The sequence below is a fragment of the Chlamydotis macqueenii genome, chromosome Z (assembly GCF_036417535.1).
Source record: "Chlamydotis macqueenii isolate bChlMac1 chromosome Z, bChlMac1.mat, whole genome shotgun sequence".
Classification (NCBI taxonomy): domain Eukaryota; kingdom Metazoa; phylum Chordata; class Aves; order Otidiformes; family Otididae; genus Chlamydotis; species Chlamydotis macqueenii.
The window spans coordinates 39,571,372-39,598,741 of NC_141593.1; the positions used below are offsets into that span (position 1 = coordinate 39,571,372).

General features: G+C 38.6%; 1 protein-coding gene across 1 annotated transcript; it reads left to right on the forward strand.

The window, feature by feature from the left end:
• Positions 1-5,796: 5,796 nt before the first annotated feature.
• Positions 5,797-22,075, forward strand: PSAT1 (phosphoserine aminotransferase 1). The gene is made up of 9 exons (XM_086771154.1): positions 5,797-5,876; positions 8,099-8,159; positions 9,178-9,247; positions 10,332-10,537; positions 12,169-12,341; positions 13,360-13,529; positions 17,022-17,150; positions 19,668-19,805; positions 20,419-22,075. Exons 1-9 carry the CDS (start codon positions 5,817-5,819, stop codon positions 20,522-20,524), a joined length of 1,113 nt encoding a protein of 370 aa, XP_086627280.1. The 5' UTR covers positions 5,797-5,816; the 3' UTR covers positions 20,525-22,075.
• Positions 22,076-27,370: the final 5,295 nt, after the last annotated feature.

Consider the following 27,370-nt stretch of genomic DNA (forward strand, 5'->3'; position numbering starts at 1 on the left):
CATTGTATTGCAATAGAAGTGGAAAAAATGCTTTTATGGCAAATATGAAGTCATGCCTAACTGTGTGGTTATGACATTCCCAAAGACAGTGGAAGTTTCAAATTCAAAAATGCACCCAGAAACATTTCTAAAAGAAATATGTAAATCAGCCATTCTTCCTTATCGCTATGAGTGCAGATCATAGAATAATACATGTTGGAAGGGACTTCTAGAGGATGTCTAGTCCAACTCAGTTAGGTTGCTCTCAGGACCTAGAGAAATGTGAGAACATAAAACTAAAGGAATATAATTGTTTTAAAACTCCTGGGGCTTGCCACCCCCCCGCCCCCAGCTTCTTGTTCCTGTCCTTTTGCACAGCCAGTTGATTTGCAGCTTCTGAACGATGGTACAGAGTAACAGATTTTTATTTGCCTCATGTGGCACAGAAAATTGTTTTGTTTTGCACCAGGAGTAGTCAGAAGATGCACTTCAGTATGGCCCTGAAAAATAAAGCAGTATCTTTCTTTATATTGGTACATTTGCCTGAGTCCCATGAGAAGCCAATCGTTTGTTTCCTTCACTACCTAATGTTTTGTATATAAATGGAAGTTCTGTAAAATTAAGTTTATTATGAGGGGTTGCAGAGATTAGGAAGATGTTAAACATTTGAGCAAATTTTAACAAAAGTGGTTTTAAGCAACATAAAACAACCCAAACTGTTTTCGTTTAGGGCTTAAGCCTACATCATTTGGTTTAACAATGGGAGAGAATCTCGCTTTTGAATAAACCAGTCAATTTTATTTCCTTAAAATAACTTCTTTCTATGACTTTTTACATGCGTGTGCTTGTGTCAGTCCTGATTTAAAAGGAATTTCTGAAATTGCAGTAGCAAACTCTGAGAGACTGGGTAGTAGAATCTGACATACAATGCTTATCTTTATGAGAAGTTCAAATGTTGAAAGCACATTGTGAAAAGCTGCGTTTTAAAAAAAATAAAATTTAAATATTTTGCCTTTATTTCACTATTTACAGCATAATCTGAGATTTTCCAGGATGATAATATTTTAAGTTGTTTGATAGGCACTCTTTTTCTTCGCAATGTGTGTTCCATTTGCAGAGTGAAGGGGACAGAAGGTTATGCAGCAATGGAAGATATTTTTCACACACGCGAATCAGCCAAGATGATTAGTGCTGAACTGGGTGGGTGGAAATAGCATGGAACTTGCTTTTTCCTCTGTCATCTATCATGAGAGTTCTGGAACACAGAAGACCTGTAGAAATTCCTGTCTTCAGTTGCTTGACAGTTATGTAGAAACTCATGAATCCTCAAATTGAAATTTTCTACTGAGCAAATAGCATGAGATTACCTTAGCTGTTGCAATATTGCACAAGTAATTGCACAATGAAAGTACATTATTTATATAGACTTTGTCACTTCAGAATAATAGCAGGTAATATATTAATCTATGCAATTTTTTTAGATATTCTCCCAAATATTTGAAGTCTGTTGCTTCAGTCATTACTCTTTGCTTGTAATTTTGGTTTGATTGAACAATTACATGCTATCAGTTTTTTTCAGCATTAAAATGCTAAGTCTTCCCTTTTTAAAACAAGCTCTGAAGCTAATAACTGAAATAATGGATAAAATTATAAATTCAAAAGGATTTGTGAGGTTAGAAATTAGGAATCTGTTATTTGTCCCTAAAAACACCATAAAAAAACTTAAAACAGTTTATGTATTGTGTACTTACAAGCAGATGACATAAATATCTTATGTTAAATACCACTACTGTTTGCTTTTAAAGTATGAATTATGTAAAAAATCATCATTTAAAGCAAAATTGACTAGGCAGTATATAACCTAGAGGGGCACATTTTTTTTCAGTAGGATTAGTACTTAACCATGGGTTTGGTTTTTTGGTTTTTTTTTTTTGTTAAACCAGACATGTGAAGGATTCTCCTTTTGTCATCTGGTGCTACTGCGTAGCACTCTTCCTGTGAGAATCTGGAGTGCACGCTTTATAGTTAAAAGTGGGATTTGATGTCAGCAGAGATAATATTGGAAGTAAGTTACCTGGGGGAGAAGTATTTTTTAAGGCAATCATGAATATTTCAGAAATGTAAAAGTTTTTACTAATAGTTTAAAAGTACATTTCCAGAAAATAATTTGTATATAAAAATAATTTTAAATATATATTTAGGAATAAAGTGTTTTAATAAAAAGTAAAAAAAAAAAATGTGTATATATACATACATTTCAAATTATTATGAAACCATTTTACCCTGGGCTTGGATATAAACTGTTTCAACCTCTTGCTATTAGTTAATGTTTTACATATTTGTCTCTGTTCTTGTTTGACATAAAAGCCTGAAATCAATAAGCCCGCTATTTGCTAGAGAACATGTTAACTGTTTACTTACACAGCTCAAGCATTTTTTCTTTCTTCATTTGGGCTTCCCAACAATTACTTTTCACACTTCGTAATTGCAATATTTGGAGCGAGATCTCTGAAAAACAAAATAACCCCAAACCCTTGTCTGACCTACCTGCATCTTGTTTTAAACCCCACCAAAATTTGCTAGTCTCATTAATTTGGTGGACCAGACATCCCGGCTGCCTCCTGAAACAGCTGCCAGGTTGCTATGCAGTCAGCATTATTTGTCTTTGAATAATGACGTCAGTTTGTCCGTTACTGTACCAGACAGAGAACTCATGCAGTTGCTCTCCTTGAGTGAGCTGACTCTTCTCCAGCAGTAGTTGATGAAGGTTTTTCTGTCCAATATAACATGAAGTCTCAATGAACCCGATAAAAGTTCACTGAAAACTCTGGAACTTTATTTAAATACTATACTTTCCCTGATTTTTTTTTTTTTGCTTTGTTTTGTTTTTTCCAGTTTTTCCATCATAGTGAATACAGCTCACTCTGGATTTGTGTTAATAATGCAATTCCATGTTCATCTGTGGGGACCTGTAGCCCTTGAAGGGTGCTCAGGTTCTGTGTCAAATGTTGGAAGCAAGAAGCATTCCTGGAAGTCAGTTTTGAAAGCTTGTATTTTATATTTGGTGACTATGAATATTGATATAATGAATTTATGGTTTTGATGTAATAAAAATATTAAACTGCAATGGCTGGTAGTGAAATATTAAATACAGAAATGTCAGTTCAATACAAACAAAGCCCCGACATGACCTTTACTATTCATCTTCGTTCTTTCCACCTGCAAAAGCATAATAATCCCTTCCATGTAGCAAAATTTGACTATTCTGTGTTCAGGAAACTTCCTGCTTCATACATCCTTATCAATTTTATTTACTCAACATAAATGTGCAATGTGAAATGGACTTTCTAAAGCTCGAGGTGGCAAGGCTTCCAGCACAGTTGTCCTCTGATCTCATGGGAGCTGCTATTTTTGACTCTTTTGTTCAGGATGAGATTTTCCTGAACTGGAAAACTACAGTACCTGATATTTACTCCCTGTGCTCTGAGCCGATACCAGCACCAACTTGCCTAGTTTCTATTTTTGTGTTCTAGCTCTTTGTGCCAGAGCTCTGAATTACGTTTTTAATTCCAAAGTTTTAATATACCTTGTGGTTTGTGCTACACAGTTCAGATTCAAGACTGATCCTGCTCAGATGTCAAAGCACTTCCCACAGTATTGGCTGGGCTTCCTGAACTGAACCACCAAGCTAAACTATTTCTGACTGCTTTTCCTACTCCTTCCTACCTAGGATATCTTTTCCCAACAGGTTGTATTTTGAAGCTGCCTCTCCAAGCAGACGGAGGTAGTCTGAGTTTAATATTGGGAAAAGCCCATACGAGGGGCCCATGTCCCTTATGCCTGTTCCTGTTTGAGACTCTAGTAAAAATAATTACAGTGTAGTCACACAGTAACAACACCACAGTATGTTGTTACTAGGCATTTCAGTAGAAGCATCTATTTAATTAGAACTAATTTTAATGATCAGAAGTCATGTAGTTGTTCTGGATGTTGTGGTCTGAGACATAGTTTTAAAATACCTTGGTGTTTTGAAGAGACTGTATCCAGCTTGCAATGTCCCTGAAGTTTGCTACTACCTCGTCAGAACTGAGGAGCGTTCTCTTGTCTGAAAGCGAGTTTGGTGGGTTTTTCTGAAGCTATAGTTGTTATTTAAATAAAGGTTATCTTTGCTCTAAAACCACTGTCTCTGTTTACAACCTTTTAAACAAAATAAGTTGCATAAGATGAACATCTGTTAACTAAGTACCAGGTCAGGCTGTAATCTGTACATTCTTTTTTTTTATCATTCAAGCCAGGTGCGACCTGGCTTGACAGGAAAAGGAAGAAATTCAAGTAGTTAGTGAAAACCATTTGTAATTAAAAATGACCTTTTATATTAGTCTCAGTATTCACAAAATAAGATACATCAACACTTTTATTTCTGAAGAAAATGCAGACTTGGTATACAGACGATTAACACTGGTGATAAAGTTGGTTGAACATGTAGGGGCATCATTACAAGTAACACTGGGCAGACTAAGGTGTTCAAGAGCTGCGCTTTATGCAGCTCGTATAAGAATAATGATCTCATCCAAGATATTTGAAAATTATGGGACTCTGTAAAGCCCATCTGTTTTCAATCATACTTAATGGCTTGTTTTGTCAAAATTGATTTACTGCTACTGCCTTTAAAATAATTTCTGAAAACTGGTTGTAAGGCAGTACGTCTCTCAGTAAAAAGAAGAAATTTGATAAGCTAAAGTCTTCCCTTCACTTACAACAGTTTAATTGTATTAAATCTGTGTTTTCAATGAACTTACACCAAGATACTTGTGGCAAGAATGGTTTAGTATTCAGGGATATTAGCCTAGGATTGGGCAGACCTCAAGGCAAGTCCCAGCTCTGCTATCCATTCCGTGAAATTAATTAAGTTTCACAGCTCTCTTCTTTTTATTCCTTTTCTCTGAAATCCAAATAGCAATTTGCCTGCAATGGGCAGTTGGGAGAAACAGTGCACAACAGGCAGATAATTCTTGCATGACAGAAGGCAGGGATCCTGCTCCTCCACGAGGAAACAATTTCACATGAAGTACAAAGACATTTGGGTACTGTGAAACCACTACTTTGAAGATGAAATGTCCCCTGAAATTTGTTGTAAGCACGGATTGCTATTTTTAATTTCTCCTTCATTCACACAGATTACTTTTGGAACAAGTGCCACAGCTCTGGAGCAGCAACTGCATGGGGAAAAACCACGGTAAAGTTACTGTAAGATGTGTGTCTGTGTATTCATCTGTCTATCTTATCTGATCTTTCTACCTACCTATGGCTGTATGTACAAGGAAACCCTGGCTAGGTTTCCTGAGGTTTTCCAACACCAGACACGTTTTCATCGCCTCGAGTTCTTCCCCAGCACCCACCATACTGTGCTCCTTCGTGTGACAACAGCCGCCCCCGCCGCTCCCCGGGCCGGGCCAAGGCCGAGACCGAGGCCCAGTTCGCGGTTTGGCGCAGCCGGACGCGGCCTGGCCAAGCGGCAGCACCGCGGGGACGCGGCCGGGGCTGGGGCGGCCTCGCGCCCTGCAATCCGCCTGGCGCCGCCCCGCGCGCCGCGCCGCGCCCCGTCCCGCGCCGCCGCTGGCCTGATCACGCTGCCTCCTCGTGGCCGCGCTGCCAATAGGCGGCCGGGACCGCGCCGCGAGGGCGGTGGGGGCGGCCAATGGGCGGGGCGGGCCGGCTGCAGCCCCGCCCCCTGGGTGTGTGCGGCAAGAGCCAATCGGCGGGCCGGCGGCGGGGGGTTTATATCGGCGGGGCCGCCGGCCCGGCTGCTGGGCGGTAGCGGCGGCTGCGGGGGAGTGATGGAGTGCGGGCGGCGAGTGGCGAACTTCGGGGCCGGGCCGGCGAAGCTGCCGCGCTCCGTGAGTAGGGGCCCGGGGCCCTGCCCGGCGGGGGCTGGGGCATTGCGGGGCGGGGGGAGGGAGCCGTGCCGGCGGGGGCGGGCGGCGTTGCCTGCGCGATGAGAGGGCTCCCGGCGCGGCCGAGGCGGTGGGGCTTCCCCGGGCGCCGGCTGCAGGGCGAGGGCTGGGAAAGGTCGAGTAAAGAGTAACGAAGAGAGTTACCCGCGTAAAAACGGGCCCTCTTCCCTTCTCCCACTCCCCGCCCAACTGCGTGCCCTGGTAAGTTCGGGTTTTTGGAAGCACACCGTCCTGAGGCTTTAGGATTCCTCTCCCAGAGTTTTTTTTTTTTTTTTTTCTGAATCTGATCATACGGCCGTTCATCGAGGGCTGTCTCAGTTCTGGGATGGAAAATGAGTCCTCCCCTGCACCAGGGCAGCTGTGTTGAGTATCTCAGCTGTCAGTGGGTGAATGTCATGGTAATTCCCTGAAAAGCCTTTACTTAAAGATGATAAAGGGTGCAGCGTGGACTCAACCCTCTGGAAAGTTGCATCAGCAGCAATAGATTATCGAGTTACCTAGGGAGAGGGGATGGTTTCTGCCGAATTGTATGCAGCTGACTTTCAACTTAAGAGTTATGTATTGTGGAATCTTTCTTGTTACAGTTTTCTTCATTATTTTCGGTATTGTTTCTTTAACAGTTTTCTACAGGTAAACAAATTTGCTGTTTTTTTTTTTTTCCTCATGAAAATAGAGATTGTAGATTACGCTGCAAATAAATTTGTTCATCTGTCTTGAGCCCTTGGCTCAGAAACCAGCTTTTACTAGAACTGCTGCAGTATCCAGTCCTCCAACAGAGAGTATGGAGTACTGGGTTTAAAGTTTGAGAAGAGCATAGCTGAACTCCATATTATTAATCTGTTTTCCTCTCTTGAAAATGCAGTACTCCTGCATGGACTGATGTGTCACCTCAACTGTTTCACTTTGGTTGTGGCTGATGCCACAAATGAAGCTCTTGGACTTGCTGAAGCAAAAAGGTGGACAGAGAGCTCTCCATGGCTATTATAAGGCATATCATAAGTGTCTATTTTAAGGCATATACAGGTTGTCAGATCAATAATGTTACTAACAGAACAGGATTTTATTTAACAGTTTAACAAGTGCTTTCTAATAGTCTGTGTGTTCCCTTTAACTTTTTTACCTTCTCTGGCGTGAATATGTTTGCAAGTGAAACATGGTGGTTAAAACTAAACAATCTGTAACATCAAAAGTAGCATAGTTATTTCTGGTTGACCTCTTGGTCACCAGCTGTTACAGTTGACGGGCCATGAGGATGCCCTGTCAGCAAGGTATGTTTCTTGTTCCTGCAACTGTCCAGAGCATGTGGTTTCTTGGCAGATCCTGGGGTGCATCCATACAACATTTGTTTTGGAAGCTGTTATATTGGGGCTCCCTTTCCTCCTGCTTCCTTTAGGAGGAGCTAAGAATGTTCTGGCTCTCACACAAGAACTTACTGAAATCAGAAGCTGCAGGCCCAATGGTTAGGATCTAGTTCAGCTTTGTTGGTATGCAAGAGCTGTGGGAAAAGAAAGAAAAATGGAAGGCTGAAGCAGCAGATTACCTGCCTAGGACTCCTGAGAGTGACCTGTATTTTCTTTTTCAGTTGTCTCAAAATTTTGCTTCATTTCTTTCTTAACTTTCAGTAACATAGAAAAGTCTCATCTTGAAAAAGTGTGGGACTTTATTTGGTGAAACTAGGCCTTGTCCTGTTGGGTCAGTTTCAAATATGTTTCCATAACCTGTTTTTTCTTTATATTTTCCTCCATACTTTGATTGTTTTATTTGCACAAGTCAAGTGAAAGAACACAGACTAGAGGGGCAGGGGGGAGGATTTGAATGCTTGATTAGAAACCGTACACATGCAAACATAAAATGTTCTGTAAAAGATTGGGAGTTCCATCCAACTCCTACAAATAATTCTGAAATTTGAAAATGTAACTGTTGAAATAATAACTTAAGACATTGTCTTTGCAACAAGGAAAAATTATGATTTAATTATCCTATCTTATGAAAAGCCTTCAGCTACTAGATACAATAAAATTATATTGGTGACTGTACTTCTGTTGATCTCTCTTATCAAGTGTCAGGTTATTGCAGTGTGGAGCAGCTGACGTGTGTGTTGCATTAGTGACTTCAGATAGTGGAAAATTCCCTAAATTTATTTGTGGATTTTTTTCTTTTGTTAGGTATTATTAGAAGCACAGAAAGAATTGGTGGACTACAAAGGACTTGGAATAAGTGTTCTTGGTAAGACTTTGAAAATTTTATATTTTTCAGAATGGAGATGACCGTAAAATGATACATAGCCAGATGTTTAGTGATCCAAAACAAAGGACTAGAGACAAAGATAACCAAGAATATGTAAAACATTAGTACTTTTGAATCTTCGGGCAGGGATATATGTGTATGCATGTTTGTGTATATATGGGCAATATATAAGAAATTACTTTTTATATATCTGTAGAATACTGTATGTATATGTGCATACTCTACACAGATATATACATGCTAGACGTGTGTATGTATATAGATACCGCATATAATATCTTATATACTATGTGGCAAGATGCTGCATTTGATGTATAGCATCCTTCCCATGAGAAAGGCAGTGCTGTCCTGTCATAAGGAGGAGGTGTATTCTGTGCCATATGGGTAGCAGACTGTATTTCCAGCCCCAGTTGCACAAAAATTTTATGCAAGAAGATGATCTGCATTTCACTAGTCCTGTGAAACTGTTTGGTTGCTAAATGTAGAATCTCCTCAAGTCTCTACAAGATTTGGATTAATATTTAAATTGTACACTCTTACAAATGGAAGAAAGATTATGAATTTAATAAAAGGAATTAGTATTAAGTGTCCTTATTGTTTAATTAGCATTACTGCATGAAGAAGCTTTGTTAAAAATAATAGAAGAAAACAAACCCCTGTACCTTACTCTATAGCTCCTACAGCATTTTGGAGTGAGGGAAAACTTATACCTTTTGAGGGAGTATTTTTTTCACAAAAATATAGTTGTTCCTGGCTGTGGTAAGGTCATATGGATGCGAAATGTGATCCTTGTCCTGGATCTGGACAAGACTGGAGGTATAGGTCTTGTGTAGGTATTAAGGAAGACTCAGCAAAAAAAAAGTTAGAACTGGGAATGGGACCCTTCAGGCATTTTGGGTCTGTAGTGTAAAAGGTTTAATGCTTAACGCAATTTTAAAATTGTGTTCATGTATTACCATTTTGTTTCATGTTATTTCTTCTTTCCTTTCCACCAAAGAAATGAGCCATCGGACCTCAGATTTTGCAAAAATCTTAAATACAGCTGAAAATCTCTTGCGTGAATTGCTGTAAGTGAATTACTTCCTGTTTATTTTTTATGCTTCTGCTAGTTGTACTGATAATGACTAATGTGGAGACCTTTCCTTGAAAGCATCTCTGTGTGTGATGGTGTGGGTGGTTTTTTTTTGTTTAGACACTGTCTGAGAAAGTAGTAATCTTGGAGATGTCTTCTGTTTTGTCACATTCAAATAAATCAGAATCAGACAAAGGCTTTTATTAGCTTAAGATGCTTTTTATGTATCTTCTATACACTGACTAGTTGACTTTCTTATGAAATTTTAATTTTTGTCACCTTCATAAAATTCATGAAGGGCAGCAACTTCAAGAAATAAGAGGAAACAATAGAAATCAGTGGTGTAGAGGTGATCTGTACATTACTCATCAATCTCATTTTACTAACATAAGCTCTATGGATGTGTATTAGAATTGCTGATCAGGAGCCCTTTCCCTATTTGTAGCATGGCACATTTTTAAATGTTTCAAATATGTTGTATATTAGAATTAATGTTCTGATAGTATTTAGTAATTGGGGCAATTTCATATAGAAGCTTGACTTTTAGAATTAGCCAGAATTCTTGACAGAGGGGTTTTAATAATTTGAATAAGTAATTTTTGTAACTGTATGAACAATTCCCTGTGGCACTTGCCAGTACAGTTTACTGTACCATTGCACTTGAAAATTGAAGGGTCTCAAAGCTGAATTCTACTGTTAGCACTTTGGAGTGTAGTTCATAGCCTGACAGAAAAGCCATGAAAGCTAGCGATAGGCAAAATTACAAGTGAGCATTGCTTCTGCTGGAGTATCTTTCAAGTTTGTGTGTACTGTGATAGAGTTGCTGTTCAGGAGTGAATTTGTTTAATGGTATTCAAGGTGGGGGGGGGAAGCTTGTTTTCAGCAAATTTTTATCTGTAAAATATATAGCATTACTCAAGACCAGTGCTGAGATAAGTTAATGGGATTTAGTCTAACCTCTTGGCAAAGTGTCTTCTAAAATTACTATTCTTCTTCAGTTGTTGTTAAATGCATGATATCAAGTAGTATGCATCTACTGTCTTCTGGGAATAATATAAATGGTTGTATCTTGCATGCAGAAATATTCCAGAAAACTACAAGGTTCTTTTCCTCCAAGGAGGTGGATCTGGTCAGTTCAGTGCAGTCCCACTTAATCTTATTGGTTTAAAGGAGGGAAGACATGCAGATTATGTCGTTACGGGAGCTTGGTCAGCAAAAGCAGCTAAAGAAGCAGAGAAGTATGCCAAAGTGAATATCGTTCATCCAAAACTAGGAACCTATACAAGTAAGTTGATGATTACACCCATCCATGTGAATACTTAGCTCTGAGTCATTCTATAAATTGGTCCAAATCAGCTATTGGGTTATTGAATGTTAACTAGTTAGAGTTGACTGCTCAGCACGGAAAAGATTGTGTGCCACATCTCTCCATGTTCATCAGTGAGAGATCTGTTAATGGCTTAACAGTCTGCACCAGAAAATAATTGTGTGACTAAACTGAGCAGATCCCACAAAATAAGTGGCAAAAAGCAAATGTGTACCTGTGTATCGATAGGGAAATGGTCAAGGCTGTTTTATTTTTCTTGTTGCTGTTATTTAACTGAGTTCTTAAGCTATTTGAAGGGATAATATAAGGTATTTCAGTTTCAGGCATGTTCAATAATGACTCTTCTCTGAAATTTAGAAGTATATGTGGGTTCTTAACCTTGTTGGCCCAGGAGATGGGAGACCTACATTCTGTTACCTTCTTTCAAGGGTTCCCAAATACTTATCTTCCCCACTCATGTGTCATAACAGGCAGTTGGCCCTGGAATAGAGAAGGTGTTTTCAATTCCTCCTCTTGAGGCTTGTAACTGGACATAACATAATCTGAATGACTACAGTGTAGAATAAAGAAAAATGTTGACTGTAATTAAGGCATTGGGAATTTTTGAGTCTGTTTCAAGAGCATTGCAAGTGTATAATTTGTCACTGGATATACATAGAGTTACTGGAGCATGGACACCTGAATTCTGGCTTCTATTCCTGCTAGTTATACTCACTTCTCTTCCCTCTGGTCCAAACTATAGCATTTGAACTGAGTGGCAACAGGAGAGAAAAGGAATATCCCCATACAAGTTAGTATATTAGCTGGTGATTAGGGCAGTAACTTGGAAGATAAGTTTATATCCTGTGAGGCATAGCAAGGAATTGAACTTACAACTTCCCAGTCTAGGGGAGTGTAATCTCTATTTGGCTGCTGTAGATAAGGGGAGAGACAGTAAATAATGGTGGAGGCAATAGCAGCATGTCTCCCTCCTCGTGTTTTGGAGGAGAGAAGAAAGGAAGAGCAATCAGTTGTTCTATGCAGAACCTGTTCTGTGCTGTCAGGGCTTGCCTGTGTGTTGCCTGTTGACAGAGGAAATCTTAGTTTTGTAAATCAGTTGCAAAGCTTAAATGGTAGGTAGTTTGGTAACTTCGTGTTCAGCTTGGACAAGACTGAAATGCTTCTGGGGATGTACAGAAACACAGCTTTAGAGAACTTTGCCAGTGAGAATTTGGATACTTCAGTGGTTCCAAAGGCATCAGGAGAATTCTTGGACCCAGTGCCTGAATTCCTCTGAAATGCTATTTTGGACCCCTAGGGCAGTAATTTGTAGTCTGGGTTTGCAAACCTGATGAAAACCCCTTGAGGAATAAGGGCTGGAAACCAGAAGGGTGTTTGCAAGCTTAGTGGTGGCTCACCACAGAATTTTTGGGAGTGCACTGATGTGTTTTCTTTGCAGATAAATTATGTCTTCCTGGTAACAAGATAATTAATACTTTATGCTGCAGAATTGTTCTGTGTTTGTGCTTAAGTCCCATATTCAAGTAAACTGCATGCTGGGAAAATTACTTGTCTCCAGTGACCTTTGGTTTTCTTTTTGTCTGTCTCAGACATTCCTGACCCAAGCACTTGGAACCTTAATCCAGATGCATCTTACGTCTATTACTGTGCCAATGAGACTGTTCATGGTGTGGAGTTTGACTTTGTACCTGATGTCAAGGGAGCAGTCTTGGTTTGTGATATGTCATCAAACTTTCTGTCCAGACCTGTGGATGTTTCCAAGGTACAGTATTGAACACAGTGGCTGCACAAAGCATTTTCAAACTTGAATGCCTATAATTAGGCACTTTGCAATGTCTGGATGGCCAGAGCCCCTGAGCAGTGAAATTAAGTAAATTGTATATTGTTAATTGGGTATCTGATGGTGGATGCAAGTGTTTAAATTTAAAATTTGAGACTTCAATGTCTATCTGTCCTATTTTTCAGTAAAAACATTGAACTATGTTGAAATTGTTCATGTTACAGCTGTCCAAGATTTTGTCTACTGCTTGGTCTTAACTGATGCTGTTGCTGAAAAAGATGTCTTCTGAATCCTATTTAGATGTAGATAGTATATATAGCTATAGCAGGATATTGTGAATCAGAATTTTTGTTCCTGCCTTTTACATGGAAAATCTGTAAACCCTTTTATACTACTAAAGCTCTCTGTGCTTCTGTTGTTGTGTCTGTTTCATAAATGCAGAGGGGCAGAACATAGTGCTTGCTTATATTAAAGTGTATTATGAGTGAGAAGTATTACTGACCTGTGAAGTAAAGTATTTGATCTTCCTTATCTGTGTGTAACAAAAAGAAGGGGTAATTGCTAGTGCATTCATCTTGGCCTTTAATAATCTGTCTTTGAACAGGTGGATTATATGATGCCTGTTCTGAAATACCAGATTGTATTGGAAATTTGCTTGGAGTAGTGTGAAATGTGGACAGGTTGCCTTGAGAATTATTTGTTGCTACTAAATAAATATTTAGCAAATCATTGGGAGATTTGTTGTGGTAATCTTCCTCAGCTGGGTGAAATACATAGTTCTGATAATAGACATACATGGGAAAATGGTAGCTGTAAGTGCACTTTGAAATCAGAACTTCTCCTAGCTCTTCTTTGACCTACAGCCTGCTCATTTGCAATGTGTTCTCCAAGCGTTCAACTGAGTTGTATGACTGTTGTATAATGATACTGGTGTATTACTCAGTTATAAGATATGCTAGTGAATGCATGCATCAAATCCTTCTTTTCTTGTTTCTGTTAGTTTGGTGTGATTTTTGCTGGTGCTCAGAAGAATGTTGGCTGTGCTGGAGTTACTGTTGTAATAGTACGTGAGGACTTGCTGGGATTTGCACTGAAAGAATGCCCTGTAGTTCTGGATTACAAAACACAAGCAACAAATGGCTCTTTGTATAACACTCCACCATGCTACAGGTAACTTACTCTGCTAGTTAATATCTTATTCAGAAAGCTACTGCACTGCCATCTGCTGCTCTTATCAAGAAAAGTTTCAGAAATTGAGTGTTTGCCAATATGTCTCACTGATATGTTGGAGTGTTTCACATGATTCCTGGGCAAATGTGGGACGTGTCCAGCCATGCAACTGTAGTAGGCTTTGATGTTGCCTAGTGGGAGTCAGCCATGAAGGACATGATGTTTCAGAAGCAAATATGGTGTGTCATAATTCCACTGTAGAAGTTTCAGAATCCAGTTATGGCTTATGTGAATGCAACTCTAGTCAATTCAATGATAATGCTTCTATCATCGCAGATAGGTAATTTGGCACTTAGTCTTACTTTCTTGAACACTCAATACAGATTTGATTTAATTTCTTCCTGAGGTAGTTCTCAGAATTTGAACCTTCAAATCTCTCTAAAGTATTTTTTTAAAGGCAGTTTAGTCATTGCTTTGCTTTATTAACTAGTATTTCTTTTTCATATTTCTTTAACTATTGCCTTAGAATTTAACTTGGCATCCAAAAATAAAATTGGTCTAGCTTCATAATCATTGCTAGCAATCAAGATCCTAAAATTGGCATGTACCTGGTGATTTCATGTATGCAAGAAACAGAATAGACTACAGTTTGCTTTTCTAAAATTACTATCTATTAGCTTCTGATACCTAGTGAAATGATGCTTTGCTACTAACGTATTTAGGTGTTTAGCTAGGAGTATCTACCCATTTTTAATCTGGAGCATTTTTATACCAGTGTCCACTAAAATAATTATTTTAAAGAAAGTGTTCAAACCAGGTATCTTTTTTTTCCTAGAAGTTTTCTTAATTACTTTGAAAATTAAGATAAGATTCCCTTTTATTCAGATAACTTGGTAGTACAATCTTACATTGATGTTTAATTTCAGTTCTTACAGCTTTTTCATACATGGCAGAATTTGCAAACTTGACTGCTGATGTCCAACAGATATGAAATGCACTGTACAGACATGAAGTACAGTGACTTCTGTGTATAAAGCCTATCTCAATGCCATTGCCTCCTTAAATTCAGTAGAATTTAAAGTTATATTAATTGTATCTCTGAATCTGCTGATTTCACTATGGGGTGTATTATTGCAGTTATATAGAGGCAGTTATCTTAATTTAACAAAAACTGTAAATCTTGTGATCATGTGTTTATTGCAGCCTTCACAATGCACAACTAGTTTTCCCAAGGAATATGCATCCTGTAGTGCTATAGTGCCATACTCTTCTTAGCCTGTCTACCCTATTGGCTGAGTACACTGAATATCCTTAGGGCTGGTGTCTAAGGCAAGAATTAACCTTACAATATTTCCACATTTTTGTCGTCTGTCTGAATGTAGCTTTGTAACACGGGCAGTATCTGTGTCTTGTTTCCAAGTGGTTGAAAAAGCCTCTATTTCATGATCAATTATTTTCCTGATTGCCAAGTCACACATACTGGTTTGAACACTGTGTGCTTGCACATACCAGGTTTTTAATCCAGCCATTCATGTTTTCCAAGTACAAAGCTACTTCCATTTGAAAAACCAAAGTTTTACTTAAAACTCAGCACTTGAACACAGTGTTGCTCATCTGGTTTGAAAAGCAAACCAAATTAAATTCTGCAGCTTTATTTTAACCACTGCAAAGAACTTTTGAAAATAAAGTGCTGCTTTAGCTGTAACTTGGTATCTGTTAGTAAGATTGACAGGGTAGTAGGAGATTAAGGGAGCTGAAAATGAAGTTGAACTGACAGTCTTTCTCCTTTCTGATCACTGTCTTGCCAAATTTCACTTCATACTACAGACCCACATTGGAGCACACTCCAGAACCTAGAATGTAACACAGACTGAAATGTTGGCAGGGTGCACATCTGTCTGGCTCAGCTCTAAATGCCTGTTCCAGTTCTTGTAAGGAACTGGCAAAGCTTCTGAGTTCTGTCTTTCTCTAGTCTTTTCCTTGCACTCTCTAATGGCTTGCTGGCAAACAGGCAGGAAATATTAACTGAATTTGCAAAAGCTACTTCAGCAGGATGTTAAATTAATTTAAGGTGATGCTAATGGCTTTAACCTCGTGGCGCTACAGAGCTTGACTCTTTGACCCTGATCTGCTTTGCTAAAATTAACAATGAATTTACTATAGAAATCTAATTTCTAAGCTCCAAGGGTTTATTTTACGTTTAAAACTGCTACAGAAATGTTATTTTGACTGGAATGAAAGAAGGATGAAGATGTCGGCTGGCTGGATTTTGTGGATGACTCTAAGGCTGACTTCTTTAAACGTTACTTGTTCAAGAAGTTTCTCTCTATGAAGTGACAGCAAGAGGTGAATGTGGTCCTGTATGTTTGGCAAGGGCCTAGGCTATACTGCACTTAAATCCTTTATGCTGCCATAAACGTGGCAAGATTGTGCTCTGAAAGCTATAAGGTGCTTTGTATAAAAGACAGTCTGTAACCTTGGCTATTCTGCAGTCTTTCTGTAGTGTTCAAAGATTTGACACCGCCATCCACTGAGAAATTAAAAGTAGAAAAGTTTAAAACAGCCTCCTGTTAGGTTTGTGTTGGGGAAACTTGTAGGGTAGTGTTCTCTGAGCACTTCCCTGGAATCTGTAATGAAGGGATTAATAAAAGCAAACTTGCTGGAAATATGCCATAAAAACTTGTGAGCAGTTTATTATGTAAGGTGGTGTAGTCGTGGGAAATGCCTGAACTTGGACAAGCTGAGTTTTTGTAGCAAAAGCACAAAGGCAAAAGGCCTGGGGGATTTTTTTATGTTGCACTTAGTAACTAGCATTGAAATACTTGGTCCCAAGTCACGTGATGCCAGTAGGTTTCCAGATCTCTTTTTAGAACTTGAATGGTAATGAATAAGTGTAATACATCACTATTTGTTTTGCCAAACTTCACTGTTCATGTGAGGAAAAGGGTTTTTTTTAAACAGTAATAGACTTATATTTTTTATTTTTAATATTTGTGAAAATTGGATTAAAATTCTGACATTATCACTGTACATACATTTGAGATTCACCCCTGTGTCTTTGCTAGATGCTGCTAGTAGCTGCACAGAGTGGATGCTATTAACTTTTGTGCTAACTCCGGACCTTTCTAGGACTTAACAGGCAGTTGTGTGGTCAGTGAACGGTCAGTCCTTGCAGCATGTCTGAGGAGGTCCTTGGGAGCCCTGCAGGGCTGCAGGAAACCTGCAGGACTTGTCCTTTTGTGGTACAAAGGATTAAGTTTGGTCCAGGAGACTTGTGTAGGATTAGAATTTCAGGATACTTTGTGTCTAAAAAGAACCATTGCCTGCTAAGAATTGTCATAATTTGTAAAGTAGTCCAGATTCTGAGTTGTTAATCTTAAGCACTTTGAAATCAAACATAACATTTTGCTGCTGAAACATTTTGTGAACTCAAACATGACTGATATTTTTTTGTTTTTTAAATCTGACTGAAAATGTTCTTTCCTATTTCAGTATTTATATCATGGGACTCGTACTGGAATGGATAAAGAATAATGGTGGAGCTGCAGCTATGGATAAACTTAGTTCAGTCAAATCACGAATGATTTATGATATTATAGACAAATCTAATGGATTCTATGTGTAAGTTGCTATGTTTTTCCCCTTGGTTTCAATATTTGTTGCAGAGCCAAACATATTAATAACTTTTAAGAGTCAATTTGCAGCATATTTTTTAAGTTATCTCTTCAGTATATAGAAATTTTGAGGAATCTCAGAATCCTGCAGAAATTAAATGTGCAAACCATTCACTTGATAACTACCTAAGGATGAGTCTCATTCTGGTAGGAAGTTATTTCAAGTTGTCCTGTACAGATCAGTTGTGAGGCACATTAATAACTCTGTTCTACACTTAATAAAATGCAGGAGCCTCGGAGAAGGGTACACAAAAACCAGACTTGCAGATTCTGGTTTACATGTTTACTGAATCTCTTGGGGAAAATACAGACCAAAATAGAGAAAAAGTGGCTTGTAAGAAGTTGTAGTGACCACTTTTGCATCATATTCTTCCTACCATCTCTTTCAATAGTCAAAGACTCTGCTTTTTCTCTGTCAAGCAGAGCATTATTATCTGTGTGAAGTTCTGAAACAGTTTTCTGAAGTAAAAGAGGAAGATAGAACCTAGAGGTAGTCAAAATGTAATGCACTTTCTTTAAGTACAGTTTATTTTCTTCGGTTATTTTTTATGGTTTTCCAAAGCAGGCTTAACCTTCTGTTTTTTACATATTGTTGCAAGGTATTTTTGAGCTCACAGGACCCAAAATATATGTAGTTAAAAGCTGATGTTGTAATTTGGAATCATTCTAATAATTAACAAGCTCAAGAACTAGTAATTGACTATGAAACTACCAAGTATTTTCTTTCACCTTAAGTATAAAATCAACAGTTTTGGGACCTAATTAACTTTCAAGTCAAAGTTAGGATACGGCAAACTAAACTTGGATTTTAAATTAAAGCTGGCTGCAACTTAAATTGGCAGGGATGTAGTTTCATCATAATATTTAATACCTTCTGCTTATCCATTTAGTTGACGAGGACAGCTTTGCCTTTAGCATTGTCATGATTGGGATTGTCATCCTACTCTAATGAAGTTTTTCATAAACCTCAGTAAGCAAATGAAGTCTTGGAAAAAACATTTTGTGACAGATAAAAATATTTTTTTGGCAAGCTGGTCTGTAAGGCTGTGACTGGGAAATGCAATGCAGATGGGATGGTAAATAGTCAACTGGGAAAGCAAAGCTGTATGTATAAGCAATACAGTTAAGACTGTGGGGTTTTTAAATTGTATCTATAACTAAAAAGAAGACTTATCTGAAGCTGCTTTCTCAGCTGTAATGTGCCACCTAATCTTTGGCATGCTTCACTGAGTAAGCAGTGTGACAAGCCATGGAGATTTTCACATGTCCAAATGGAGATTTTTCTTCCACAAAGTGCTGGGTGTCACTTCCAGTTTGCTTTCCAAAGTCTGTGCATGGATTGAGTTACAGCGGATTGCCTGATAGCAACTGGATCTTCTAAAAACTGTAGCATAGCTACAGTTATTCAGATATGGGAATGCTTGCAAACATAGGCCCTTTTGAAGAGTGTTTTCCTGGTTGCATCTGAAGCAGAAAACTTGCATAGGCAGATATTATACTCGATTTTTTTTCTTCGTAATGGAGACATCTGTACAAAGGAACAAGGGAGGAACAAAAAAGTTAGAACAGTTATTTGTCAAATAGAATAATAAGCATGAAATTTACATGCAGTTTATGAAAACTTACTCCTAGTGAATCCCTGCAAGAATCTACACATTTATTCTTTCCTAAGGCTGTGATGGAGGCTTAATATCGCCTTTGTAACTAGAAGCACTAAAGAAAATATTTAAATCTTCCCCCCTCCCCATTCTTACCTTCACAAGATAATTGAAGAGAAAATTTGCCTTAAATGTATCTTGAATTTTATACTTTAGATTAAAGGGAGTTCTAAGATTAAAGAGCTGTGGTGGACCTCATATGTTGTTGCCATGTATGCAATGCAAGATTTGTTCTAGAGAGGCCTCTTCTCGACTTGATATGTTCATGATTCTGGATAATACTAATGTAGAGGGTGAACTGAAACCACTAACAGAAGTCTCTAATGTCCATGGAAATATCCTTATGTTATGTTCTCATACTTCCTTTAGCTGAGTCAAGCTCAATTCTGGTAGCATTTGTGACTAGCTGAGTAAAAATAAGTGTATCAGTCTTTGAAGATAACGAGAGGAAGCTGGTTGAGACTTAGTCAAAGTTCATTGTAGGGAGTGTAACTGAAACTGTTGTGAGTAGGGTTGTAGTTTTATTAATTTTCTTAATTTAAGTGTGTTTACAAGCCTCCTGTGGATTCCTCTGAGGCAATTTTGATTATGTCAGAAAGAGTTAATGAGCTTTCCTCTTACTGTTTGTTATACTTGGTTAAAAAAGGAAGGTTGCTTTCTTTCATAGAAGTAATGAACTTTTCAATTATAGGGCAATGACTTTGGTGCTAAACAGATGCAATTATTCACTTTCTGAAATGGTATATAGCTGAAAATGTAAATTTAGCACAAAATGGGTTAATTATTACATTCTGCAACTTTTCTAGATGTCCAGTGGAGAAAAAGAACCGAAGTAGAATGAATGTCCCTTTCCGTATTGGCAGTATCAAGGGTGATGAAGTGCTGGAAAAGAAATTTCTTGAGAAAGCTGTGGAACTTAACATGATATCTCTGAAAGGGCATCGGTAAGTATTAGTCAGATGAATCCCTTTCCTATGCAGAATGAACTGCTAGTACAGTGATACACCAGCAGGCATTGTGCAGTGGTTTACCAGCTTTTTCTCACTCACAAGCTGCTCCTCATATTGGTTTGGCATCAGTCTCTAGAAACTGTAATCAGAGACTGCTGGTGGCTCAGCTACTGCTTAGGTGAGATGGCGATCAGGGAACTTTCTTAATTCTCTTTTCTTCAATTTGATAAATCTGGCTTTATGCAAATGCCAAAGAAGGTGACTCTTGAGATCAGAATCTGTCACTGTATAAAGGCTTTCATTAGCTGGCTTGTCTACCTGGTTGCAGGAGTTCCTTTCAATGTTCAGTGGTGTTTGTGGGATCAAAAATACAGCTTTTTGCTGTCACAGGGCTATAGCATTGGAGCTGTAACTAACTAGTAAATACTGAGTTTCTCTAGATTGCAAGCTTGCCTTGGAGACTTAAATGCTGGTTCTCATTCACGTAAAATGTGAATTTTATCCCTTTGGAGTAGAGTAAATTTAAATGTCTGTGAATGTTATTGATGTTTCTGTTACAATATACAAAGCCTCTTTATTTTTTTCTCCCCTCCTCTCTTTGATTCAGATCTGTGGGAGGAATCCGTGCCTCTCTGTATAATGCAGTGACTGTAGAAGATGTTCAGAAGCTTGCAACATTCATGAGGAGCTTCATGCAGATGCATCAGTCATAAATGCCCATGGGTTAGAGCCATGCTGCACATCTATGAAATAAAAGCTAAAGGGTTTGAAAGTTACTGTGGTACTGCACAGCTGTAGCACACAAGTTATATTTTCTTTTAGTTCCTGTAGCTATTCTAGTTAACCGTGTGGGATTGAGGCCCAGTCTTGCAGTGATTTGTTAGACTTTGCTTCACTGACGGTGGGGATCTGCAGACTGATCAAGATTGTTTCTGAAATTTGCAAACCAATGTTCTTAATATGTAGTTAAAACATAAGTAGCATTGTAAGATGCGGTGGATCACAGTCTGTAACTTGCTTCTAGTCACAAATTACTTCAGCAATGCCTTGTTTTCAGTAAACTTCAGGAGGCAAGATTTCTCGTAAGTTTTTTGTAATGCTTTACAAATACTTTGACTCCACAGTGAAGCTAGAACAAATGTTAAGTGTTCTCTAAGGATATCTAGTTGGTTTATCAGATATATTCCAACAGTATACCACCAGCAGTATTTAGGAGTCTATGCAAGTCTGCATTCCTAACTTGAGGACTTTGCCTTCAGACTTCGTCTCCCATGCTTAAAGTATGATCATAACACTTCCATGTAGCAATACCCATTGTGGTTAAAGTCTGTAGGACTGGGCCTTTTTTCATGTTGTCCTCTACTGGTTTAAAGCTAAGATGCATGAGTCTGTAATTAAATCAATTTATAAGATGTTGTTTTATTTCTCTATGCATTTTGTATATTAAACTTCTTTAGGTTATTAATTTTATCTTCTTACTTTGGAGCGTGCATATTTGCTCCTGCCAAAAACAAGTTTGTTAACTTTGTGCCAAACTGGATTGTTGGATCTGTGATTTTCTCTGCACTGACTTCCTAGCCTGAAGTGCAGCAGACTTTCTTGTCTTGTGCTTTTTAAATGTCTTCCCTCTCTAATTGCTCCAGCATTTTCTCTGCCTTGTCATTGCTTCAGTTCTGTACCTTTTGTATGTGCGGCTTTGCCCAGCTGCAATAAATACAACTCTTGACTTCTCTGCCTTTTCCTGACATGACATCACACTTCATCCAGTTTTCTGACTTGATCCTTCTGGCTTATTCCAGACTTTGATACTCTGGGCAAGAGAAGGAACTATGGTTATGCAGATATCTTCAGAAGATCTTCTATTGTATTACCCTTGAATTCCTTTTCCTTCTCAGCTTGTGAATTTACTGCCAATGACTGCACCTTGACACTAGTGTCCTATTTTAACTTACATAGAAGCTGTCTGCTAGTATCGGTGTTTAGCATTACTGCAGCTGGTTTCAGACTGCAAACTCTGTTACAGGATTGGGATTTTTATTTTTATGTAACACTAGCACAGTGGTAACAATTTAATAATGATGGACTCTCCCTTTCTTTGTGGAACCTCACAGCAAGTCAGTGGACTTGTGCTAGAGTTGAGTTACATTCCTATTTGAAAAGTTGTCATTCTGTGACTACTGTTTGGGGATTTTTGTCAATGTAGTGTAACTCAAAGTAATTAACTTGAGTGAAGAAAATAAAACTTAATCATGGCATACTATGAAGTACCAGTGTACCTGAAGCTTTTTGTTTTTGTCACTTTCAGAAGGATGAGAAGTCATGCATAATGTGTGTTAGCATTTCAGATTTCAGTATCATTCTTTTCCCTAAAAAGCAAGCTTCCTTCATTTGTTTTATTTCTTTCTAAAAATAGTCCTTCCTACAACTAGCATAGCAACAAGAGTGGTATTATGAGGAGACTCTGAGAATCCTTTTTGCCCTGCCAATCATGAAGATCTAATTCAGGTTCCATATCAAGCTTTTTAACTTTCTAAAGTTCTACTTGCTCTGAATTTTCTGTGCCTGTTTTCAACAGCAGCTGTGGCTTATCTCTCTTTCCTAAAGTTAGTAAAACCTGTTTATAATAGCTTTGCATTCTTCTTAGCAGCTACACTTTTATGTGTGATTACAAAAAACATTGCGCTGCTGTATGCAGATGATTCATGAACCCAACATGGGGCCTCTTTGCTGCTTCTGTGAAGAATTTTGTTTGATCCAGGAAGGCAAAAATTTTGTAAAAACAAAATGCAGACTGAAGACTACATTAGCAGGCAGTGGTTGACTGAATGTCATGTGAGAGAGATGCAGGAATGCTGGGAAGACTGGAGTATGTGCTGAGTGTATTAGTTACTGGAGATTTGTATCAGACTCATCCATGCAACAGTTCTACCCTTCCAAGCTGCATCCCTGAAAGATGTAATCAGGGTATTGAGCCATGGTGGACAGAGAAAACCCACTTCCCCTCATCAGATTAGTAGGTGGAATTTCAGCAAGGGGTTGCTGAGAGTTCTGGTCTGTTTCCCTTATGTCAAAACCTCCAGGCTGGGTTAATAATTACAGTGTCTGGAAGTAGAGCTTTTCTTGGTGTGATATGAATACTCCTGAGGTGTTCAAAGGTGTTGAAAAAGATGTAAAATACTGCTCTCATCTGAGTTCATGCATGTAGAGAGGGAATTGTAAGATGAGCTTTTTGATGAACAGTGCTTTAAATTCTTCTAGTAAGTTATCTCTATTACATCTCCTAGCTTTTGTGTTTGATTTCATACAAGCAGTTACTAGCATTCTCTTTAGTTTGTACTGTAAAAGTCTGTCCACAGTCTTTCCCAGGCCTGTTTGGAATGAAACAGGAGTAATATACATCCATACATGGATGGATTAGAAGTTGTCAAAGTATGCCAAAAGAATTATTAGGCCTGGCACTATAGTGGTGCATGATTAATGTTTGCTGTTTTTCATTCTCTGGATAGAAAATAAAATGAGGGTGAACCTCTTTTTAATTAGGTACATTCTTATCAAATACAAAGTGAAATGTTACAAGGTTTTACATGAAATCAGTCACTTTAATTGGAAAGAGGTATCCTCATTCCTGTTAGTAATTGGACTCTTGATAATTTAAAACCTGGATTCATGACAGTCTGTGATAAATTGGTCCCTTTTAGCCTAAAGAAGCTAAGAAGTTATAATTACCAGTGGATTACTGAAGGGTTGGAGGAGTGTGATCAAAGAGATGCAAAGAGATATATAGAAGAGCTGGTAGCTTGTGAAGATATATTTATTTTTTTTTAGTAGCTGAAGAATAAATGTGTATTTGATGTGATAAAAACAAAAGCTGTACAGTTTCTGAAATACCAGAAAATTTGCATTCAGTCTCCATCTTTGCACTATGTATAAAAAGCAAATTTGAGTATTTTAGTAAATGGATTAATTATAAAAAGATGAAGAATTCCTATGAGAAAAATTGAAATTTGCTAAGCTATTGTAAGAGAAATTACCATTAAACTGCTTAGAATTTATAATATAGTGAACAAATCTGAGAGTAATCTATGTTTCAGTTCTATGATGTAAACTGAAGACATTTGAGAGACTTAATGCTAAAACAAGGGATGGTAGTAACAAACACTTCTTGCTGTATATTTTCTGTAATGTAAGTGGGGGATTTTGTACTTGAAACAAACTGTATGAGACTTTCAAACTCTGGTTCTAGGTTTTGTACCTGGGAAAACCAGAACTAAAGAAATATACAAGCTGGGAAATTCAGTTCTGGGCTAGTACTGCCCTGCCAGCGTAGGGTCACCCTGGCTTGTGGCTTTTCTTCCCTAGCAGAGCAGCCCCAATCATGCTGCCTTTGGACACATTTTTATTGTGAAAACAGACCTTCTGCTTTAGCACTGGGCTGGTGTTAATGCTTATCTCAGTTGTGATTGTACTTCACCTGATGTCCCAGTACAGAGTTGTTTGTCAGGCCTAGTCCCTCTATCAGGACTGAAATTAAAGGTTTTGATTGTGGAGTTATTTCAGTCGGCCAGCTAAACTGTAACTCCTTCTTGTTATGGCATGGAAGCTTGTCTTCAATTCCCAAAATTTGGCTGGTGATGTGAAGTAGTTTGAGGTAAGATAGGACATTGCTCTGGGGGTGTGAGAGGTCCTGTGGTGTGAGAAGAGAAAGGGTGATGGACATTCACAGAACAGTCTTCTTCAGGAAGCATTGGACCAAGTTAGTGGTGACGTCAGTGCTGGGTGATAGCTGGCGAATAGGAAGATGTATTGCAAGGCTTTGAAATTGTGTAAACTAAAGAAGAAGAATAGAAACAGAAGAAAAACATTAAGAGGGTAATACAAGATAAGTTGTTGGTTTTGAGTAGCCATTTTACTTACTGGTGTATGAGTTAGAATTGCTCTAAGAAGTAGCCCTCTGCCTTGCTTCCCTACCCTCCTCATCCAGGAGTACTGCTTATTCTGTGGCTCCATGACTACTAATGTCACCATAAGGGATGTAGCAAAAATGAAGCACGCACTTATGTATGTCAATTAAATGTGAGGGTAGACTACACTCTCACTTTGCATGCACAGCCACATAATGTACCCCCAATGCGTAATTTACTTGATCCATATTGTAATGATAACTTTAAATGAACAAAAGTCTCTGTTCCATTACTACTTTATATCTCTGTTACAATGGGAGAAGCAGTCCCATTGTGTTCTGAATGCTCTCTAGCACTAGTTTTAATTACAGCGTTACTTTGAAAGGAGGTTGCTTGTTTCTGGCACTAGCCAGAATCTTTAACTGGCAGTTGAATGTACATTTCAGTAAGTGAAAAACAATCCACTGTATTATGAGCAAACTTTTAGCATTTTCATGCAAAATACAAATTTATGTGTTTAAGCCAGAATACTACTTCTATCCCTACCACATCAGACATGGAGAAGACAACTGCATATCTGGGATTCTGACACTAGCTCTCTGCCAAGTTTTGTTTGCTTTGATCTCTCTCTACTCGTTCGTAGATGCTCTGAACCACACCTGAATGAAAAAAATAAAAAATTTCTACACACATGAGGGAATGAATCCCAACAATCGGCTGCATATCCTTCAAGTTGTAAAGGATAGCGTGTATAGGTGAACCCTTGTTTTTGTGGAGTTTTAATTTGTGTTCTGATCCCATTAGTTCTTATGATATTACATAGCCACTGAAATTATTTACTTATCCAATAGGGCAACACTTCTACAGTTCTTCCATGGGTATTGCTAACTCTGACCAAAAAAAAAAAATCTTTATATTGGTTCTGTATGAAATGATGCTCTTGAGATCCCAGCTGGAGTACTGCGTCCAGCTCTGGGCTCCCCAGCCCAAGAAGACATGGACCTGTTGGAGCAAGTCCAGAGGGGGGCTATGAAGATGATCAGAGGGCTGGAGCACCTCTCCTATGAGGACAGCCTGAGAGAATTAAGGCTGTTCAGCCTGGAGAAGAGAAGGCTCCAGGGAAACCTTATTGTGGCCTTTCAATATACAAAGGCAACTTACAAGAAAGATGGAGGGAGACTTTTTATCAGGACCTGTAATGACAGGACAAGGTGCAAGAATTTTAAACTGAAAAGGGTAGGTTTAGGTTGGACATAAAGAATAATTTTTTTTTACAATGAGAGGGGTGAGACACTGGAAGAGGTTGCCCAGAGAAGTTGTAGGTGACCTGCCACTAGAGGTTTTGAAGGTCAGGTTGGATCAGGCTTCCAGCAGCCTCATGTAGGGAAAGATCTCCCTGCCCATGGCAGGGGAATTGGAACTAGATGAGGTCCCTTCCAACCCCAACCACTCCATGATGAAACAAATCTTTTATTTTGGAGTAAGGCAAGTGTAAATCTTAGCTCAAGATTCATGCCATCACTGAATCTGTTCCGCACATTGTAAGATGGTAGAAGTTCAGTATGATTGGCAGTCTGTGCTGAGAAGGGGATAAATGAGTAACAGGTGCAGTTCACAGATCAGAATAGCCTTGGCTCAACAATACTGAAATAACACCTGCAAATATTGAGCCAAAATGCTGCTGACGATGGCTAAATCCTTACTGAGGCAAAATGAAGAGCATTAGAAGACTGCTGGGCCCAGTATATTTGATTCCAGTTCTTGCTTTCATAAAAATGGTGTTTATTTAGACAAGTTATTTAATTTAAGATGCTCATTCCTAGTTGTAGAAAATGTGAAGCTTATTTTATTAAGAATGCTCATGCAGAATGAAAGGCATTGAGGAATTTACTTAAAGGATCAGATGTCTGGGGATGCGATATGAAGCAGGACATGTTTTGTGTGCCTCTCCTCGTCTCTGTGAAAGGGAGGACATTTTGCACAAAGGCATCTTGTTAAGAGGTTTAGTTCTGGAATAAGGCTGAGTCAGAAGTAGACAGGAACTGTATGTCTTTATAGAATAATAAAACAATATTAACAGAGGAAGATGCTCCAAAGAGAGTATAAACAATCTGGAGTGCTGATACCCATTATCTTCTGTGTTAACCTCCAGAGAATGTGAAAGGTTCCTTGTTATGTCTTTTACACACAAAGAATAACCTTGTATTTCAGTCAGATGTCTTTTATTTCAGATTAAGCCAAGTAAACAGGCTGGCCATTTAGAAAATGTGAAAGGCTGGGGAGTTCTCTGTGTCTCAGGAGATGCTGATGGGAAAGATCTGCAAGGGCAGAAGAGGATCAGCGATTCACAGTATCACACTTCTCCTCACTCTGTACTGAAGCGTCTCACAGTGCTTGCTAGCACTCTGTGTGCCTGTGTGTGTGAAAGACATTGGGACAGGGCAAGTGTAGTAGCAAATGATCAATGCTGAGATGTGAGTAAATCTGGAAAGTTCAACTCCAGACAAAGATCATAAAAGGTCAGTGAATGCATTATCATGTTAAAGGGCTTAATAAACTTTCACTTTGCAGCACAAATTGTAGGTCAGGAAGAAATCTATTCTGTGGACTATTAATAGCTCAGCATAATTAAGCTCCATGTAGAGATGAGGTCCAAGG

What these genes read in the sequence shown, in the direction of transcription:
- PSAT1 (XM_086771154.1), top strand. Translation starts at nt 5,817, where the DNA reads ATGGAGTGCGGGCGGCGAGTGGCGAACTTCGGGGCCGGGCCGGCGAAG. An exon ending in CGGCGAAGCTGCCGCGCTCC is followed by an intron (nt 5,877 to 8,098) that starts GTGAGTAGGGGC and finishes TTCTTTTGTTAG; the next exon opens with GTATTATTAGAAGCACAGAA. An exon ending in AATCTCTTGCGTGAATTGCT is followed by an intron (nt 9,248 to 10,331) that starts GTAAGTGAATTA and finishes TCTTGCATGCAG; the next exon opens with AAATATTCCAGAAAACTACA.